Genomic DNA, 20,748 nt, shown 5'->3' on the forward strand with positions numbered 1-20,748 from the left:
CTACGTATTGAGTCAAGAAGATCAAGTCCCGAATTTCAACTTTTGCTAGGCTCTGTTGTTGTTAACTAATGGACTAGATATAATAGACACTTGGTGCCATCTACGTCCGCACACCCGAGGATACGTCTCCAGTAATTCGGCAAGCAGGCTAGACAGGCTGTATGTAACGAAAGGCTTTATCCATAATGTAATTGATTGTGAAATTTGGCCCATTAACTTCTCGGATTACTGCGCATTTCATATAACTACGCAGCACACTAAACAAGAAACATTCCTGGGAAGGGGCGTATGGCAGCTAAACGTGTCGCTTTTGGAGGGCGCAGAAACCTTCGGACGCCATACAGATATCCAACACGGATCATGTGGTGGCTGCAGTCTGCAGAACGGCAGATAAAAAAAAATGCATCGTACGACATGTCAGCATGAAAGCATACCGGCAGAAACGCACCTTGGAGTATCACTTCGTATGACTCAGCGAACTATATGACGGCCCCATGGGATTAATAGCAAACAGCTGTAGAATAAAACGCCGGCCGAAGTGGCCGTGCGGTTAAAGGCGCTGCAGTCTAGAACCGCAAGACCGCTACGGTCGCAGGTTTGAATCCTGCCTCGGGCATGGATGTTTGTGATGTCGTTAGGTTAGTTAGGTTTAACTAGTTCTAAGTTCTAGGGGACTAATGACCTCAGCAGTTGAGTCCCATAGTGCTCAGAGCCATTTGAACCATTTAGAATAAAACGCATAAACTAAGAATCACAGCGTTGGTACGACAATCTCTAGATGGGAAAAAAGTTGGAGCGCGTTCTACGACTAAACTGGTACGGGAGAATACATCCGTATACCACATGATCCGGGAAGCCAAGAGGGGTAAACGAAAGTTACTTCATACTCTCAACGATGAAGAAGGGCACTAATACAATCAACAAGTCGTAACAAAAATCTTCGTGATGCAATATTATTCCCATTTTTTCGCCGAGTCGGCAACTGATTCGATGTCAAGTGAGCCACTTTTATCCTACATTCTACCCACGGTCAATCCGACCCACCTTGTAGCCAACGCTACCGATGAAGAAATATATGTCATAATCAAAGATTAGCGTACAAGGAAATCAGGTGGTTTAGATGGCCTACCCACAGAATTTTATGCTTGCTTTTGGAACGTCATAGTACCGGAGTTCACCGAAATATGCAATGAATTATTGGGAGACGTGCAGATGCCACCTCAGTTTTCGGAAGGACTGATTGTCCTGATACCAGAAAAGCACGGAGTTCTACGTTGAAGGATTTTCGACCATTAACTCTACTCAATTCCAACTACAAAATCTTCACAAGACTCATAAATAGTAGAATGAAGTCTGTACTGCCGAAGGTAATTGGCCCTTATCAAATGAGTACTGTTCCAGAGAGATATATGTCAAATACGTTATGTGTATATAGGGATATTATAAATTTGTCGTGGCTGTGTAAAGGCAACTTTGGTCTCACGTTTTTAGATTTTGATAAGGCATTTGAACGCATCAACCACCACTTTCTACTATCAGTAATGCAACGGATGGGGTTCAGTGCTCATTTTATTCATATGATACGCCAATGTATAGTCGAAACTTCCTCTGGAATCAAAATTAATGGCCAGCTAAGTTCACCAGTCCAGATTAAGCAGTCTGTGAGACAAGGCTGCCCGTTTTCTATGACACTGTAACACACAATGGCTGTAGAACTATTACTGTTAAACCTACACCAAAGGTTACAAGGTCTAAAGACGTTGAGTACAAAACCTGTGTGTCACGCTTATGCTGACGATATCAGCGTAATAGTTAACACGAAGTCAGAAATTGAAATTGTTCAACAAATAATCCATGCCTACGTCGCTTCTTCTGGATCCAAGCTCAATGAACAGAAATCGAAAATTTTACCTGTCGGACCCAGTAAGGAGAATATTCAAATTACATGGCTACAAAGGACAGAGGAGACGAACCACTTACGTAAGATTTTAATGTCCAATCCACGATAGATGACAGTGAACAACTGGGACCATAAACTCAATACATTCAGCGCTACTCTCTATGAACTTAAAATTAGAACGTTAAATAGGGTACAGAGAGCTCTATTGATTAACAGCTACGCCCTAAGCAAAATGTATCACATCGCAGCAGTGTTACCAGTACCCAAGGATACAGCGCACAAGATTTTAGCTGCAGCGTATTGGCTCATCTGGGGCGGAAATATCTTTAAAGTCACCATACCAAACATAGTACTAACCCGCCCCGTTGGTGGTTTTGGCGTCAGACATCCAGAAACAATGTACTGCAGTATATATGGACCGTATCCGCAAAATACTGCAGATACCCCATCCGACAATCACACAAACGTTATTCAGTAGGTTAGCCCCAACGAGAAGAAAAGCCCCAGTCGATATTGGTCGCATCAGCGGTCAACTCGACTGCGTCCGGACTTACTACCTGGAAATGAGCAATATTCGAGATAATACACAGCAGCTTAACACCAGAAGGACGTATTGTCACCTCACGAGACATCATAAGCCAAACGCCGTGGAAGCGAAATATCCAGCGGTCAACTGGAAAAAAATCTAGAAAAATATTAATAATTCCATCCTCCACTCCAAAATAGGGTCCACATGGTATGACATTGTAAATGAGAAGGTCCCCACAGGTGAAAAACTGCACAAGATTAAATTGAACCAAAGTCCTTACTGCAATCATTGTCATACTGTAGACACGTTGTGCAAACATGCTAATCTACCGAGACCAATTCCATATATGGTATTGGGCTAGAAAAAAGCTCGCCACAATTACTAGGACTACTGAATCTGCTACAACACTTAAAGAAGTACTTCAACCAGACTGGCATTTCTTTCCTGAAACAAAGGACAATAGCTACACTTGGATTATCGGCCAGTTCTCATATTTTGCAATTATGACTAAATATGCGAGTATAGATGAGTATATACAGTAAATAATGGAAGAGCACCATAATCGTCCAAAGAGTCAGATATACAAAGGTTTGTTTCAAAATTCCTTACTTCTCACTTTACCATAGAGACGTGGTAAATTTTAGTTTGCGCACAACAGTTAAGAGAGTCGCTACGAAGTTTGTGTTATTTTAATTAAGTTGGTATAAAAATTTCTGTTGTTGCTAAGCCAACTCATGGTGCCCCAGGAAAACTAATTTTGCCAGAAGCCACAATATGGGAAAAAAATTGGAACAACTTTTCCAATAAGTGTTTGATTTATTCTGTTTTACGGATATTTGACTGTTTGTTACGAAAAGAAGATTTATTTAGTTTCTGTTTCTATTTAATATCGAAGAATTTAACTTAAAAAAATGTGGTTAGCGTGCAAGCTACGTAATCAGTGGATCGCTTGATCGAGCTCCGCTCATACTTTTCTTTTTTTCAACACTAGCAAAAAAATAGTGGACTGCTAATCCAATGTGCTCTGCACGCGTGGTTTCGAATCCTATCCTCTTCGAAAAAAAAAAAAAAGAAGTAGTAAAGTCAGTAGAGCGTTAGTTCATCGTACCAAGGGTACTGGTTTCGAGCACTGGTCATGCCAATTTTTGAACTGTAGTACATGTGAAATTGTTGTATGAGATAACATACTCCTGACATGTAAAAGGACTGTTCGGAGTTTATAGATGTACGATGGTGCTGCTATCTAGCAGTCAATTACTATTCCTTTCATTGTCATTATTGTTGTTATTTATTGTTTACTGTTTATCACCTCATGCTGAAAGTGTGTAATTTTGAGGAAAAAGTTTTCTCCTGGCTACTAAACCTTCCTTTTGTAATGTCTAATTATACAATGAAAAAAAAACATAATTAATTTGTATTTCACATGAGTGTTCTGAATTTAAAATATTACTCCAAAGAAATTTGTTGTATGTGCGTACTGTGATTGGAAATGTGTTTTGTTGAAACTGAAGAAGTGTATGTGTTAAGACTACTTGACAAATGCTTTTTTATTTATAGTTAGAAATTGTAGGCATACTCCACGAATGTTTCCAGTTCTTAACGTCATGCAATATGTGTTTAAAGTGAACAGATTGTGGCTGAGATTTTAGTCAGTAATTTATCACAGTGTGGTATCAACGTTCGATACCACACTTGTTAGGGGTCGCAGATATCGACCGCGGTCCGTAATAGATATCACTGGACGCGCGAGTCACGACTAGCGCCGCTCCGCGGCTTGTGACAAGTATCTAGCGAGCTCTCGTCCACTCTTGCTCCGGACGTCAACTGGGAATGTAGCATAGCCTTTGGCTGATGGGAAGCAACCTCTAACAAGGCGCTTAGTCAACTACGGCATAAGTAATGCCTCTCTAGATATATGTAATTATATGTATGCAGCGTATGAAGAAGCCTGTAACACAAGTTAAGTACAATATATATAATTTTTTACCAACTACTACTAATTATTTCAGTCGTTGCAGATACAGACTACGCAGCCAGCTCCTTACTGACTTCACTGCCAAACCTGCAATATATGTTTCTATGTAGCATTGGCCACCTGTTATCGTAATAACAGACGACGAGAATCATAACACACACTACCAGTGTGAAGTGCGTGTGTTGGATTTAGAGGTCGTGTTTGTGAAGCTCGACTTAGCGAATGTTAACTGAAAAATGTTCGTGTGCTGAGTGTCTAATAATGTGCTGAATGTCTAATAATGATTGAAATAAATGCTTTAAAACATAAAAAATAGTGGTACAAAAAGTACCCTCAGTGGCTTGCGGAGTATGATGTAGATGTATTAATATTAATACTTCCGCACGTGTGATGCAATTGTTTCTTTATTCTTCTGTTCCGCTTCTTTGCGTTTATTCTTTGAAACTAAAAATGTACCCTATTAGTATGCTACTTTCAAAATATCGAAGCGAAAGTGGATTACCAATAGAAAGTTGCTATAAACTCCGAACAATCCTTTTACATGTCAGGAGTATGTTGTGCCTTATAATACTTTCACAAGTACTACAGCACAAAAGCTAGCAGTACCAAGGATCAAACCTGGTACCCTTCGTACGACGAACTAACGCTCTACCGACTTCTCGACGTGAACCCCACACAGCAGATGCTCGCAACTGAGCTTTACTTGTGCTCCGTAGGTCATGTGGTACTTTTTACTTACTTTTTATGGACGTTCTCCTAGACGGCAGGCTAAAGCGCAAACTATATCTGCATTTGGTACCGATCTGAGTGTCTGCCATCTGAAGATTTGGGTGTCAGAAACGGTCGAGTATCTACGGATAAGCCGACACATGCGTTCTCTTATTTTAACTCGTCTTCCACTGAGCGAAGTTCTGGGAGATTGGGTTATGGAACTCCCCTTCTTCTCTCGTTAGCTCTACATCTACAGCTACATAGACACTCTGCAAATCACACTTAAATGCCTATCAGAGGGTTCATCGAACCACCTTCAAAATAATTCTCTACTGTTCCATTCTCGAACAGCGCGCAGAAAAAACGAACATCTATATCTTTCCGTGCGAGCTCTGATTTCCCTTATTTTATTATGATAATTGTTTCTCCCTATGTACATCGGAGTCAACAAATTATTTTCACATTCGGAGGAGAAAGTTGGTGACTGAAATTTCGTGAGACGATTCCGCCGCAACGGGAAACGCCTTTGTTTTAATGATGTCCATCCCAAATCCGTGAGACTCTCTCCCCTATTTCGTGATAATACAAAACGTGCGGCTCTTCGTTGAACTTTCTCGATGTACTCCGTTAATTCTATCTGGTAAGGATCCCAGACCGCACAGGAGTACTCCAAAAGAGGCGGACAAGCGTAGTGTAGGCGGTGTCTTTAGTAGATCTGCTATATTTTCTAAGTGTTCTGCCAATAAAACGCAGTCTTTGGTTTGTCTTCCCCACAACATCTCCTACGTGTTCTTTCCAATTTAAACTATTCGTAATTGTAATTCGTAGGTATTTAGTCGAATTTACGGCCTTTAGATTAGACTGACTTAGCGTGTATCGAAGTTTAACGGAGTCCTTTTAGCACTCACGTGGATTACCTCACACTTCTCCTTATTTAGGGTAAATTGCCAATTTCCGCACCATTCAGATATCTTTTCTAAATCGTTTTGCAATTTGTTTTGATCTTCTGATGATTTTACTACACGATAAACGACAGCATCATCTGCAAACAACCTAAGAAGGCTGCTCAGATTGTCTCCTAAATCGTTTATATAGATAAGGAACAGCAGAGGGCCTGTAACGCTACCTTGGGGAACACCAGAAATCACTTCTGTTTTGCTCGCTTACTTTCTGTCATTTACGAACTGTGACCTTTCTGACAGGAAATGACGAATCCAATCACATAACTGGGACGATATTCCATTAGCACGCAATTTCACTACAAGCCGCTTGTGTGATACAGTGTGAAAAGCCTTTTGGAAATCTAGGAATATGGAATCAATTTGATATCCCTTGTAAAGAGCTAGTTGCGTTTCACATGAACGATGTTTTCTAAATCTGTGTTGACTGTGTGTCGATAGACCGTTCTCTTCGAGATAATTCGTAATGTTCGAATACAATATGTGTTACAAAATCCTGGTGCATATCGACGTTAATCATATGGGTCTGTAATTCAGTGATTTACTCCTACTACCTTTCTTGAATATTAGTGTGACCTATGCAACTTTCCAGTCTTTGGGTACGGATCTTTCATCGAGCGAGCGGTTATAAATTTTTTAATATTTCAAATACGAAACGAGTCTAGTAGTAACTAGGCAGCTGATTTTCGCATCATTACCACTGGCAATGTATATCTCTATTTTAGAACGAAATACTGTGGAAAATAGCTTGTTTGGGCAGCGGTTTATCCGCCCGATCTTGAAAAAAAAAAAGTACTTTTTTGGTTAAGTTGTGAAGAAAATGAAAGTTGTAACTGCGTGAGGTGACTTACGTAGGACGCGCGGGAAGGGTTTTGCCCTATGCACGAGGCTCTTGAAGGCGGCGGGCAGGAACTCGACGGCGAGGAAAAGCGCCGCCAGCAGAAACGCCAGCCGCTCCAGCGCCTCCGAGCCCGCGCTCACCACAGCAGACAGCGCCCCCAACATCCTCCTCTGCAACACATCAGACCTCTCATAAGCTCACAAGGTCTTCTAAGCACCATGACCTGCACATGAAACGCACATTAGCCAATAAACAGATACTGAGATCACAATGGTCATGGCATAGCAACGCGCACACAGACAGATGGCTGTAGTTTCGCGTATATAAGGTATAAAAGGGAGCTTTCATTTGTACTCAGGTGACTCATGTGAAAAGGTTTCTGACGTGATTATGGTCGCACAATGGGAATTAACTGACTTTGAACGCGGAACGACAGTTAGAGCTAGAAGCATGGAACATTCCATTTCGGAAACCATTAGCGAATTCAGTATTCCGAGATCCACAGTGTCAAGGAGGTGTCGAGAAGACCAGATTTCAGGCATTACCACGGACAACGTAGTGGCCGAAGCCCGCACTTAACAACCGAGAGCAGCGGTGTTTGGTAGAGTTGTCAGTGCAAAGAGACAAGCACCTTTGCGTGAAATAACCGCGTAACGGACGAGGGACATATCCGTCAGGATACAGTAGCGAAATTGGGCCGTAATGGGTTATGACAGCAGACGACCGGCGCGAGTGCCTTTGCTAACAGCACGACATCGCCTGCAGCGCATTTCTTGTGCTCGTGACCGTGTCGGTTGTACCACAGACGACCGGAAAACCGTGGCCTGGTCAGCTGAGTCTAGATTTCAGTTGGTAAGAGCTGATGGTAGGGTTCGAGTGTGGCACTGCCCCACGGACCCAAGTTGTCAACACGCACTGCACAAGCTGATGGTGTCTCCGTAATGGTGTGGGCTGTGTTTACATTGAATTGACTTGGTCCTCTGGTCCAACTGAACCATTCATTGACTGTAAATGATTATGTTCGGCTACGTGCAGACCAACTGCAGTTATTCATGGACTTCATGTTCCCAAACAATGATGGAATTTTTATGGAGGGTGTTTCGACGTAACGACAAGCGCCGGCACGACGATGAAGAAGGGAAGAGCAGAGAGGGCTGTGAGACGACGTCAGCCAAGAGTACGCTGACGAACCCCTCTCTAGGACGACACCGAGACATTGCTTGCAATGAAATTGTATATACCGAAGGACATTGATTATTTGCATGTACCCATCTGCTTGCGGCACACCTTTGTGAATACACAAAGTTAAGTATTGTCAATTTAACTTACTATAATAAACTCCATTAATACGATATGCTTGAACAGTTGTCTGGCGATCCGAGGAAACAGCTACCTAGGCACCCTATCTTAGACGAGTGGGCAGAACACAATAGCTGACAATGCGCCATTTCGCCGAGGCATAACTGTTCGCGATCGGTTTGAAGAATATTCTGGTCAATTCGAGCGAATTATTTGGCCACCTCGGTTGCACGAAGTGGGACATAATCGAGAGGTCAGAAATCCTGCACCAACAACCCTTTCGCAATTATGGTCAGCTATGGAGGCACAATGGCTCAATCTTTTTTAGGGTGTTGCCAACGACTTGTTGACTCCATGCCACGTCAAGTTGCTGTATTATGCCGGGCAAAAGGAGGTCCGACTCGATATTAGGAGATGTGTCATATGACTTTTGGCACGGAGGTGTTCGCAGTCGTTCTGGTTGTCTATACGATGGTACAACGACAGAAGTCTGTAGCGAAATGTGGGAAGACCTGCAGAGGAGGGAGAACCGGTGCAGGGACCGGCGGTTGAGCCTGAGCATAAATAAATTTAACGTGCTGTACCTAAGTAGATGAAGAGATCAGTACTGCTCGATAACATAGTTGGCGATCAACCACCGGAAACAGTAATAACAAAACTATTGTCGACATAATCGCCATGAGAGAATTCAGCAACTGTATACGGGTAGATATTTAAGATAATAGTACTCGGATATGTTTTGGTGAGTAGACAAGACGGGTTGCTGATGCAATTACTTAGATCTGAAGATGATCCATTGCGATCCAGACATGTAGTCGAATTAAAAAGTGTGCAGCTGAGACGGAAGAATAATGAGATTGTCTTAAATATCCAGCAATAACAAAATTCGAAAGAGTAACACTGTGGAGCGACAGTGTGTCCGCAGAGTCTCGCTATCAGTCCAGAAAATTATTACTTGGAAAATATTAGAGATAGAGTATTGTGGTTTGTTGTAAAACGTTTAACAACTCTCAAAGTCGTATCGTTTGTCCTTTTGCAGATTTGACTCGAAGAGCATCGAAACGGCGATAGACCAGGAGAAGGTCCAATGTGACATCTGGTATGTAGCATTCAAAATTCAAATCTGTGCTACGGTATTATCGAAGCCAGTATGGGAGGGCAGCACCGGCAAAAACAAATATAATGAACTGCTTCAAAAATCTTAAAGAGTTTGACAGTGTCAAACACCTCCCCCAAAGTGGACACTCCCTAGTGTCTTGAGTACGTGTTGACAGAGTGCAAGCTGTATTTCGAAGCATCCCCCCCCCCCCCCACACGCACACACAGAATTTAATTGGTCCTGAATCAAGGGAATTGCAGCTAGCAAGATCAACTGCCCATGAAATGTTTCACGAGCGGTTACGCCTTTTTGCGTACAAGGTGAAAATGGTCCAAGCACTGCAGCGAAAGGATCGTCCTCTGCACTATGCAATCACGTGTTCCATACTGGCCTCCATAGATGCTTACAATCGCTAAATTAAGAAGTGTCTCTTATCATATGAAGCAATATTCCACATTTCTGGACATGTGGACCGCCACATTAGGATTTGGGGCTTCTAAAACCCACACAACACACGGGAAGCTTAATATTTGGTGTTATAGTGATAGATTTGTTTTTCCTCGCAGACAAGACCATAACGTGAAATGTTTACCTGGGCACGCTCGAACAGTTCCTGCTACCATAGATCAAAGAGCTGCAACCGACCATCATCTTCCAGCACGATGATGCACGCCTAGTTTGAACGTGCGGGATGTGTTGAATGACAATTCTTCGCTGGTGGTTTGGTAGGATAGTCCCATCGCATGACCCCTTCGCTCTCCCGATGGTACGTCATTAGGCTTATTTTGTGAGGTTACGTCGAGGCTCGAGTATACACAACACCACTCCCTGACAATGCTACCCTTTGTGCACAAATCAATAAAGCAATCAGAACTGTTGATGCAGCAATACTGTGCAGCACTGGAATGTCGCCTTGAGCGACGGGTGGGGTACACAATGAAATCCTGGCATAATAGAAAAAGCTTTAAGAGCTGCTTTACAAGAAACAACGATGCTCTATCTCTAATAGTTTGCAATACTTTTGAAATGAAAACAGGACTTTATGGACACTCTCTAGAATGGCCACACGATACTAATTGTAGGAAAAGCAGATGCCAGACTGGGTGAAATTCAAAGGAAAAAAAGTCATTCATGAAATAAGTGGCATAAAAACACTCGTTCCACTGAATCAAGAGTATTGCTCGTCAGTGTGAACTCTTACCAGTTTGGATTTACACAAGGTTCAAATGGTTCAAATGGCTCTGAGCACTATGGGACTCAACTGCTGTGGTCATCAGTCCCCTAGAACTTAGAACTACTTAAACCTAACTAACCTAAGGACATCACACACACCCATGCCCAAGGCAGGATTCGAATCTGCGACCGTAGCAGCAGCGCGGCTCCGGACTGGAGCGCCTAGAACCGCACGGCCACCGCGGCCGGCTTTACAGAAGGGACAAAACGAAGAGCGCTGGGTTTTTTAAGAGCCACAGTATTACACTTCAGTGGAAGACTCTAGAAGAGAGACGCCGTGCAACCCGGAGGGAGATACTGTTGAAATTCTGAGAATGTACGTTCCAAAAAAAGTTGGAAAGCATATTACTTCCTCCAACATTCCACCGACGAAATGGACGCGATGAGAAAATTAGAGCACATACAGAGTCTTACCGAGAGTGATCCCTCTCACGCACCATTCACGAATGAAATAGGAAAGGAGGCAGGATGGGTGGGGGTGAGGGTGTGATCGTGTTTCTTGAAGTACCCTCCGCCACAAACCGATAGGTAGCCTCCGCTGTACAGACGTACAGGGGGTATACGAAAATATAGAAACAACAAACAGCCAACACCTTACCGTGCCTAATACCGTGTAGAAAACCCGTTGGCGTTGTAAACAGCTTCCAGTCGTCTCGGAATGGATAAAAACAGTTCCTGGATGGATGTAAACGGAATCCTATACCATTCTTCCTCGAAAATAGTGGCAAGCTCAGATACCGATGATGGGGGTGGATAGCGATCACACACCCTTCACCCCAAAGCAGACCACAAAGGCTCAATAATATTGACATCTAGTGAGTGTGGTGGCCAGGGGAGGCACAGTAATTCACCCTCGTGCTCACAAAACCAGTCCTGAACGACGCGAGCTGTGTAAACAGGGGCTCTGGCGTCTTATCACCTCTGTATAAAAGAAATCTTGTATCGTGGGATGGGCCTGATCACCCAAAAAGATCGCGTAATGTTTGGCTGTAATGCGACCTTGCAGGATAACCAAGGAGCCCGTGGTATACTTGCCCAAATCATAACCGATCTCCCGCCATGTTTCGCTCTTGGGAAGCAAACTCGGCCAGAAGTTGAAACAGTGTGAAATAAGACTCATCCGACCAAATGACTTTCATCCATCGCTCTACAGTGTGGCTGTGGCATCAAGTTTCCCTGTTATGGGCATTTACATCACTGGTGAGTCGTTTTAGCATTACAACACGCCCTGCAATTCCCTGATTATGGAACTCCCTCCGCATTGTTTTTGTGCTGACAGTATTCGCGAGTGCGACATTCAGTCCTGTCGTGATCTTTGCAACTGCCACCCTGTAATTTTTCGTTAGAATCCTATTCAGCGACCGTCTGTTACGATCACGCAATTTTGTCCCAGTTGTGACTTATGTTGGTCGATAGGGGGGGGGGGGGGGACACCAAACAGCGAGGTCATCGGTCCCATGTGACTTAGCGGGCGATGTTTTTCCGCTTTCCCTGCCTGCGGTGCCTCTTGAAACACCAAACACTTCGGCTTCCGTGGTTACGGAAGCAGCAGCCATTCGAGCACCATCAGAGTGCGCTCCGACACAAACGCACTTAAAAGTACATAGACACAGTTTACAAAATGCATAACACTGTGCTGTGTGTGGTAATGTTATTTATTCTGCTACCGGTTTCGGTCTTAAACCATCATCAACGGCAGAAAAATTATCGCAGATGCATACATGCTTTGACATACTTTGCCACTGACGACCATAACTGCCAATAAAAATGAAAAATTGTAGCAAGATTGCAATACGATGGCTCATTCACCATCATATTGTAACCTTGCTACAATTTTTCACAGAGAGCGCATTGCTACGCATTTTGTAAAATTCGTACATACTGCTCACCAGCGCCTAAACAAGATATTCAGTTGACACAGACACTGTTGCGACCACAACTGACCCTCGCAACGTATTGAGGACGTGCAGCAGCACCACCTGCAGGCTTCCTTAGCATCTGCATTTATCTTCGAGCATGCATTTCTCGCGGTGTTCGCATATTTTTCTCCAGCTCCTGGAGATGTAGTACACACGACGGGATTGTTGTGGATCCTTGAAATTTGTGTAATTTACGAATACGACTTACTATGCTTCTGTGAAAATGTTAAACTTAAGTAACGGACGGAAACAAACGTGAAAATATTTCAAATTATCTGCGTTCAGTTTCAAATTAGCGCCGTCGTGTACACAATTCACGAATCCTTGTGTGGCAATACCTGCGACGAGGTGGTTTCGTGTTAACGAGCAGCTTGCGTCAGTACGGAACGGCTCGGACCAGCTGCAGAATCGTGTTGTGGTGAACGACCAGCTGAGTGCGCGGAACGTGGGGGTGGACGCTCAGCTGCCGTGTATTTTGGCAGCAGCGACGCAACGGCATGTGCAACCAGCCACCTGGAGAGAGGGTTGGAGCGCAAACAGTTGACGGCGTTACCCAACCCGGACTCCCCTGCGTGCAAAGCCGGCCGCAGATGCCTACCGGCTCCAGCGCGTTGCACTCTCAAAGGCGATCCGGAACGGGGACAATAAAAGGCGAGAACACACGCCTCAATCCTTCTGTCTACAAGTGAGGCTTCATTTCTATCAGATGGAGAGCTGGCGTTTTAAAGTCGTCCCGACGTCAAGTTCGTTAAAAACGGAACACAGACTCAGTTGAGCGAGGGCAGACAGCGCTTTGACGTATTTTTGTGATACATACTAGGACGAGAGAATCCGGGTTAACACTCAATGCAGAAGTCCAGTGTTTTAAAGCAGTTTATCGTCTCGATTGGTAGATCGACAGGTCGTCTGGAAGAGGCTATTTGTTACAACAAATCAAATTTTTTGTCTACGTGCGCGAGTTTAAAGACACATTATGTGTTAGTAATTTTAATTCAGGAACGTGAAGTTTGTGGTTGTTAGTCTGTATAGTTAAGAGCTGATATCGCAACAAATGTTATACGAATTCAGCACTCAAGCCAAAAGGTGTGCCAATGAATCGAATAATAAATATCATACCGCGCAATTTGCTCGAATGATGGTAATACATCGTAATTTACATACAAGTAACGAGTTTGAAACTATTATTTTCCTTTGTAATTACACCCACCATAACGTCATAGACAGTGCGTCGAACTACGAGGGTCGTCCAATAATTAAGTTTCCCTACTTTATTTCTCTGCATAGTTGACTGTGCCTCTTACATATGATGGCTGGTGTGTTCGACTGGTAAGTGTTAACAACGCTCACACCGACATACGCTGCATACTGCAGAATGTTGCCAGTACTCTAAAAGTTAGCATGGAATTACTACTACAAAGTGTTTTCGTATGTGTTTGGTGTCTGTTCTTTCTGACATGTCGGGAAGAACAGACACGATACGCATATAATTACAGCTATCACAAGCCAAGGATCATTTCTGTGTGGATGCACACATACGCTCGAACTCAGGCGGGAATAGGTGTTGCCACGAAAATTGATATTAATGGGCAGTGTATGGAATAAGTTGAGAATGTGAGTGTACTGAGGGCGTGCTTGGGATAAGTGCGCGCAGCCGCGCTAGTTCATGTGCCATCGGTGGATAGCTGTCCTCTGTAACAAAAAACTGAGTGAAAGGATCAACGATGAACTTGAACAAGCTTTATGGCACGTCCGCCCCCAGCAAGTACAACGACCAATAGCGAACAAAATGAGATTAAAAAAAAAAAAGGTTAGAACGCCTGCCCAGTAAACAGAAGATCCCGTGCACGAACCCCGGTCGGGTACTCATTTTCAACTCTCCCCGTTGACTCTATCAACGTCCCGTACACAGCTGATGTTTGTAAATGGTTCAAATGGCCCTGAGCACTATGGGACTTAACATCGGAGGTCATCAGTCCCTTAGAACTTAGAACTACTTAAACCTAACTAACCTAAGGACATCACATACATCCATGCCCGAGGCAGGATTCGAACCTGCGACCGTAGCAGTCGCGCGGTTCCGGTCTGAACCGCCTAGAACCGCTCGGCCACCACGGTCGTCTGATGTTTGTAATTTATTGTTATTTCAAACTGTTTTCGCTTGTGAGTTGCGCTCTTTCATTTGTTGTTTCGCTGAAAAAAGCTATCCGCTCTCGATATCCACCAGAAGTTAACCTCTGTTTATGTATGACCATTCAAATGGGAATGAAACCCAGGTTCGTCATTTGACTCCTGAGGCGAGACGTCAGGGAATGGTGTGGAAGTAACCTGCCGAAAGTGCTCCAAAACAGGCAAAGGTCACATATTCATCAGGGAAAGCTATGGCAGCCATCTTTTGGGAGTGTAAGAGGGTGTTTCTCATTCATTACCTCCCTCGCGACAGCACGGTGGAGGCGGAAATGTATCGCAGTGTATTGAGGAACCCACCAGCTGCCATCAAGAGAAAAAGTGTTGGACTTCTGTCTCGCATAGTTCTCTTCCTTCAGGACAATGCTCGGCCTCATGTAGCTTGAATGGCCCAGGTAGAACTCTGTGAAGATTCAACTGAGAAGTGTTCTCGCATCCTCTGTATTCACCAGATCTTGCCCAAACTGACATTCACATATTCCTCCAACTCAAAGGTCATCTTGGTTCAAATGGTTCAAATGGCTCTGAGCACTATGGGACTCAACTACTGTGGTTATCAGTCCTCTAGAACTTAGAACTACTTAAACCTAACTAACCTAAGGACATTACACACATCCATGCCCGAGGCAGGATTCGAACCTGCGACCGTAGCAGTCCCACGGTTCCGGACTGCGCGCCTAGAACCGCGAGACCACCGCGGCCGGCCAAAGGTCATCTTGGATGATGAATTCACATCAAGAATGAACAACTGGTTACGATCACAGGAACCGACCTGGTACAAAACTGGTTTGGAAGCACTTGCATCACGTTACCAAAAATGCTTGGAAAAACGTGGCGACTATGTAGAAAAGTAATAGAAACATTGTACAGTGTCAGTAAAATTATTTCAAAATTATACATTGTGTATAATTTTTTATTATGAAACAGGGAAACTTACTTATTGAACGCCCTTCGTAGAATATTCGCCTGTGAAGCTAAATTACCTGTTCCACATGTCGACGTGGTATGCAATTTTCATCGATCAGAAAGCTCAACATATGAGGCCAGTTCACTTAGTGAGTGAAAATTCGAATCCACATTCATCTCACTATTCTCTCCGCAAAGATTACACCAACAGTGCTCAAAACGAGACGGAATTTTTTCGCTGATTATCAATTACCTTACATGTTGTAGAAACAATAAATCGTTGAGTCGTATGTGAAGAAATGTTAAAAAATTGATAAGGCTGAATAGTCCTTCAAAAGAATTATCATGGGAGATCAGTTGAAATTATTGTCCTCGTTATCGATTAACCCTTTCGTAATCCAATGAATCAAAATTCCGCATATTACTGTAAAAATTGTTTTTCTGCTTTTGGAATGAATACTAAATGAGGCCATGTTTTTAAATTTTGATTGTTGTTTATAGTTTCATAATGTCTGAAATGGGACGTATATGCCCCGCTGGACTCGAGGAGGAATAGAGGAATAGATTGGCTCCCTAAATTTATTCTTCCTCCAGTGCAGCGAGACATAAGGGTCCCATTTTTTTTTTTTTTTTTTTTTTTTTTTGCTAGGGGTTAGGATCTGTAAAAAGAAGAAATCACTAGGAAGCTATAGACCAATTCGAGTATCGGTGAGAAAGAAATGCTACTGGTAGTAAGTCACTCAAAAGGTGGCATCGTCTTTCTTATCTTCTTTTGAACACTGCAATAGTAAACAGTTTCATCATGTGGAACTATAAGAATGGAGGAAAGTGTGACCATCTTTCCTTCCACGTTCCTCTTGTAAGGCAACTTTCAACTGGGAGAAATATAATGAGAACGGGAAGGCAAGCTTTGGACACAGAAAAAGACCACGAGTTTGTGGAATTTCCCGTTTCATATCAAATAAAGGGAAATAAAAGATGATTATAGCACCAATTAAAGTATATAAATGTAAAACATTAGACACAAATATCAAGAAAAGGCACAAATAGAAATTTTCTGCACACACTGGCCATGAGGCAAAACCACTAAAAGGATTTCAAAGTGATTTATCAATAAATATGTGCACGAATCTGTATATTTCTAACATAGGGCAAAAAAGACAATAAATTCCTTCAGTGAGCTTATCTATACCAGAGAGGAAGAAAAATTACATAAAACCACCAAAAACCAGGACACACAGTGCTCAAATGTAACAATTAAGCGCTATCTCGGGAATTAGGTCCCAAACAATGAGTCTGTTGGTGCCAAATAGTTTGATACAGTTTCATAATCCTGTGAAATGAGGGAAATAAATTTGTAAGTGGTACACGCTCTTCAAGAAAGGGTTAAGTTGCACTGATTTATTTAATTTAATCGTATGGCTAGGGCCCTCGTCGCGCAGACCATTCGCCGGGTGCCGGTCTCTCAATTTGACGACACTTCGGCGACCTGCAGTCGATGAGGACAGCACAACACCCAGTACCTGCGCGGAGGAAATTCCCCGACCCAGCCGGGAATCGAACCCAGGCCCAGAGGACTGACAATCCGTCACGGTGACGATTCAGCTACCGGGGGAGTTGCACTGATTAAGTTTAGCTACATAACTGACAGGATTATTAAGTTTAGCATATCAGCGATATAATAATTCGAAGGATGTTTTTCAGTTCCTATGTTATGATTTCTGAGTTTCAGAACGTCCACGCATTTTCTCAATATCCTGCCAAGGAAAGGAAGTCAGCCACCTGCCTTACCTACGACTGAGACTATATGATCATTCCATTTCATAGCCCTACATAGTGTTCCACACACGTATTTGTATGAATTAACTGATTCCAACCGTGACTTATTGATACTGTAGTAATAGGATATTACATTTTTATGTAGTGCACAGCCGGCCGCGGTGGCCGTGCGGTTCTGGCGCTGCAGTCCGGAACCGCGGGACTGCTACGGTCGCAGGTTCGAATCCTGCCTCGGGCATGGGTGTGTGTGATGTCCTTAGGTTAGTTAGGTTTAAGTAGTTCTAAGTTCTAGGGGACTTATGACCTAAGATGTTGAGTCCCATAGTGCTCAGAGCCATTTGGACCATTTGTAGTGCACAATTTTAAATTTCTGAAAATTTAAAACAACTTGCCAATCTCTGCAGCACTCTGAAACCTTATCAAGATCTGACTGGATATTTGTGCAGCTTTTTTCAGATACTGCTTCGTTATAGATAACTGCATCTGGTCAGCACACCGCTCTCCTGGCCGTATGTCAATTTCCGAGACCGGAGCCGCTACTTCTCAATCAAGTAGCTCCTCAGTTTGCCTCACAAGGGCTGAGTGCAACCCGCTTGCCAACAGCGCTCGGCAGACGGGATGGTCACCCATCCAAGTGTTAGCCTAGCCTGACAGCGCGTAACTTCGGTGATCTGACAGGAAACGGTGTTCCCACTGCGGCAAGGCCGTTGGCATACGATTGACAACTGGGCTCAATACCAATTCAATATCTCCTCATTAGTTATTTGATCCTCCCATATAATCTTCAGCATTCTTCTGTAACACCACATTTCAAAAGCCTCTATTGTATTCTTGTCTGAACCGCTTATCGTCTTCGTTTCACTTCTGTACAAGGCTACACTGTAGACAAACGGCGTCAGAGAAGACTTCTTGATAGACTTTCTAACTCTTAAACTATATCCGATGTTAATGAGCTTCTCTTTTCATAAGTGCTTTTCTTGCTGTTGCCATTATCATTTGAACTACACTCTATTTCGACCCCTCCATAGCCGAGCAGTCAACGCTATTGATTTTCCTACTCGGGTGGTAAAGGATAGCAGCTCACTGATAGATAACTTCTTTATAGACCAAGATAAGTTTAACCAGATAAATGCTCAGCCTGTTGAAAATGGTCTTTCTGATCATGGTGCACAGCTAGTTACAATATATGACATAGCTCCATTCAGCAATACTAAACAGTCCTCCAAAGTAGTACGTTCAGTCAACGATTTAACAATTGCAAATTTCAGGGAAAGCCTACAGCAGTTAGACTGGGATGAGGTGTACCGTGAACCTGATGCCAATTTAAAATATAATTTATTTCATGACATTTTTGTAAATGCATTTGAAAACTGCTTCCCCAAGAAAATAGTTAAATATACTCGTAAGAAACCTTGTAACAAACCATGGCTTACTAAGGGTATAAAAATATCTTGTAACCGGAAAAGGGAAATGTATCTGACAGCAAGAAAGAGTAGTGACCCATAAACTATCAAAAATTATAAAAACTACTGTGTTATATTAAGAAAAGTTATAAAAAAATCCAGGAGTATGTGTATCATGTCTGAAACCAGCAACTCTGATGATAAAATTAAAACAATTTGGAATATTATTAAAAGAGAAACAGGTCAACCAAGAGCAGAGGAAGACAGTATTACCATCAAATTGAATGAAAACTTTACGAACAAAAAGTCAGAAGTTGAAAATATTTTTAATAATCATTTTCTAAATGTTGTGGATATAGTAGGATCCAGGTGTTCATTATAAGATGCTAGGCTGTTAATGGAAGAGGCCATACCTATGCAATTTGATACAATTGAAATCTCACCCACTTCTCCCTCTGAAATTAGGAAAATAATAAACTTGCTTAAAAGCAAAAACTCACATAGAATTGATGGCATTTCCAGCAAAATACTAAAAGCTTGTTCTCAACAGATAAGTAAGATTCTCAGCCACCTGTGTAATAGCTCTCTGGAACAGGGCATTTTCCCTGATAGACTGAAATATGCTATTGTTATACCTTTGCATAAAAAGGGGGATAGATCTGATGTCAACAATTACCGTCCAATCTCCCTTCTAACAGCTTTATCCAAAATTTTTGAGAAAGTAATGTATTCAAGAGTAGCTTCACATATCTGTAAAAATGAAGTACTAACAAAATGTCAGTTTGGTTTCCAGAAAGGTTTTTCAACAGAAAATGCCATATATGCTTTCACCAGTCAAATTTTGAATGATCTGAATAACCGAACACCACCCACTGGGATTTTTTGTGATCTCTCAAAGGCTTTTGATTGTGTAAATCATGAAATTCTGCTAGACAAGCTCAAGTATTGTGGCATGAGTGGGACAGTGCACAAATGATTTAATTCGTACCTAACTGGAAGAGTGCAGAAAGTTGAAATAAGTAGTTCTCACAACATGCAAAGATCAGCACATTCCTCAAACTGGGGAACTATCAAGAATGGGGTTCCACAAGGGTCAGTCTTGGGTCCTTTGTTGTTCTTAATATATATTAATGACTTGCCATTCTATATTCATGAAGAGGCAAAGTTAGTTCTCTTTGCTGATGATACAAGTATAGTAATCACACCTAACAAACAAGAATTAACTGATGAAATTGTCAATACTGTCTTTCAGAAAATTACTAAGTGGTTCCTTGTAAACGGACTCTCACTGAATTTTGATAAGACACAGTACATACAGTTCCGTACAGTGAATGGTATGACGCCATTAATAAATATAGACCTTAATCAGAAGCATATAGCTAAGGCAGAATATTCCAAATTTTTAGGTGTGTCCATTGATGAGAGATTATATTGGAAGAAACACAGTGATGATCTGCTGAAACGTTTGAGTTCAGCTACTTATGCAATACGGGTCATTGCAAATTTTGGTGATAAACATCTTAGTAAATTAGCTTACTACGCCTATTTTCACTCATTGCTTTCATATGGCATCATATTTTGGGGTAATTCATCACTGAGGAATAAAGTATTTATTGCACAAAAGCGTGTAATCAGAATAATAGCTGGAGTCCACCCAAGATCATCCTGCAGACATTTATTTAAGGATCTAGGGATATTCACAGTAGCTTCTCAGTATATATACTCTCTTATGAAATTTGTTATTAACAACCAAACCCAATTCAAAAGTAATAGCAGTGTGCATAACTACAATACTAGGAGAAAGGATGATCTTCACTGTTCAAGATTAAATCTAACTTTGGCACAGAAAGGGGTGAATTATACTGGCACTAAAGTCTTTGGTCACTTACCAAATAGTATCAAAAGTCTGACAGATAACCAACAAGTATTTAAGAAGAAATTAAAAGAATTTCTGAATGACAACTCCTTCTACTCCATAGAGGAATTTTTAGATATAAATTAAGAAAAAAAA

General features: G+C 42.3%; 1 protein-coding gene across 4 annotated transcripts in view; it reads right to left on the reverse strand.

Annotated features, from left to right (window-relative positions):
* Positions 1-20,748, reverse strand: part of LOC126248024 (ecdysone 20-monooxygenase) — a 200,917-nt gene that overhangs the window by 124,418 nt on the left and 55,751 nt on the right. For all 4 annotated transcript variants that reach the window (XM_049948620.1, XM_049948619.1, XM_049948617.1 and 1 more), the window contains exon 2: positions 6,926-7,085. In XM_049948620.1, coding sequence (XP_049804577.1) covers positions 6,926-7,079 — 154 coding nt within the window. In that variant the 5' untranslated portion in view covers positions 7,080-7,085. The remainder of the gene's footprint in view (positions 1-6,925; positions 7,086-20,748) is intronic.

Source organism: Schistocerca nitens, chromosome 3 (genome assembly GCF_023898315.1).
Source record: "Schistocerca nitens isolate TAMUIC-IGC-003100 chromosome 3, iqSchNite1.1, whole genome shotgun sequence".
Classification (NCBI taxonomy): domain Eukaryota; kingdom Metazoa; phylum Arthropoda; class Insecta; order Orthoptera; family Acrididae; genus Schistocerca; species Schistocerca nitens.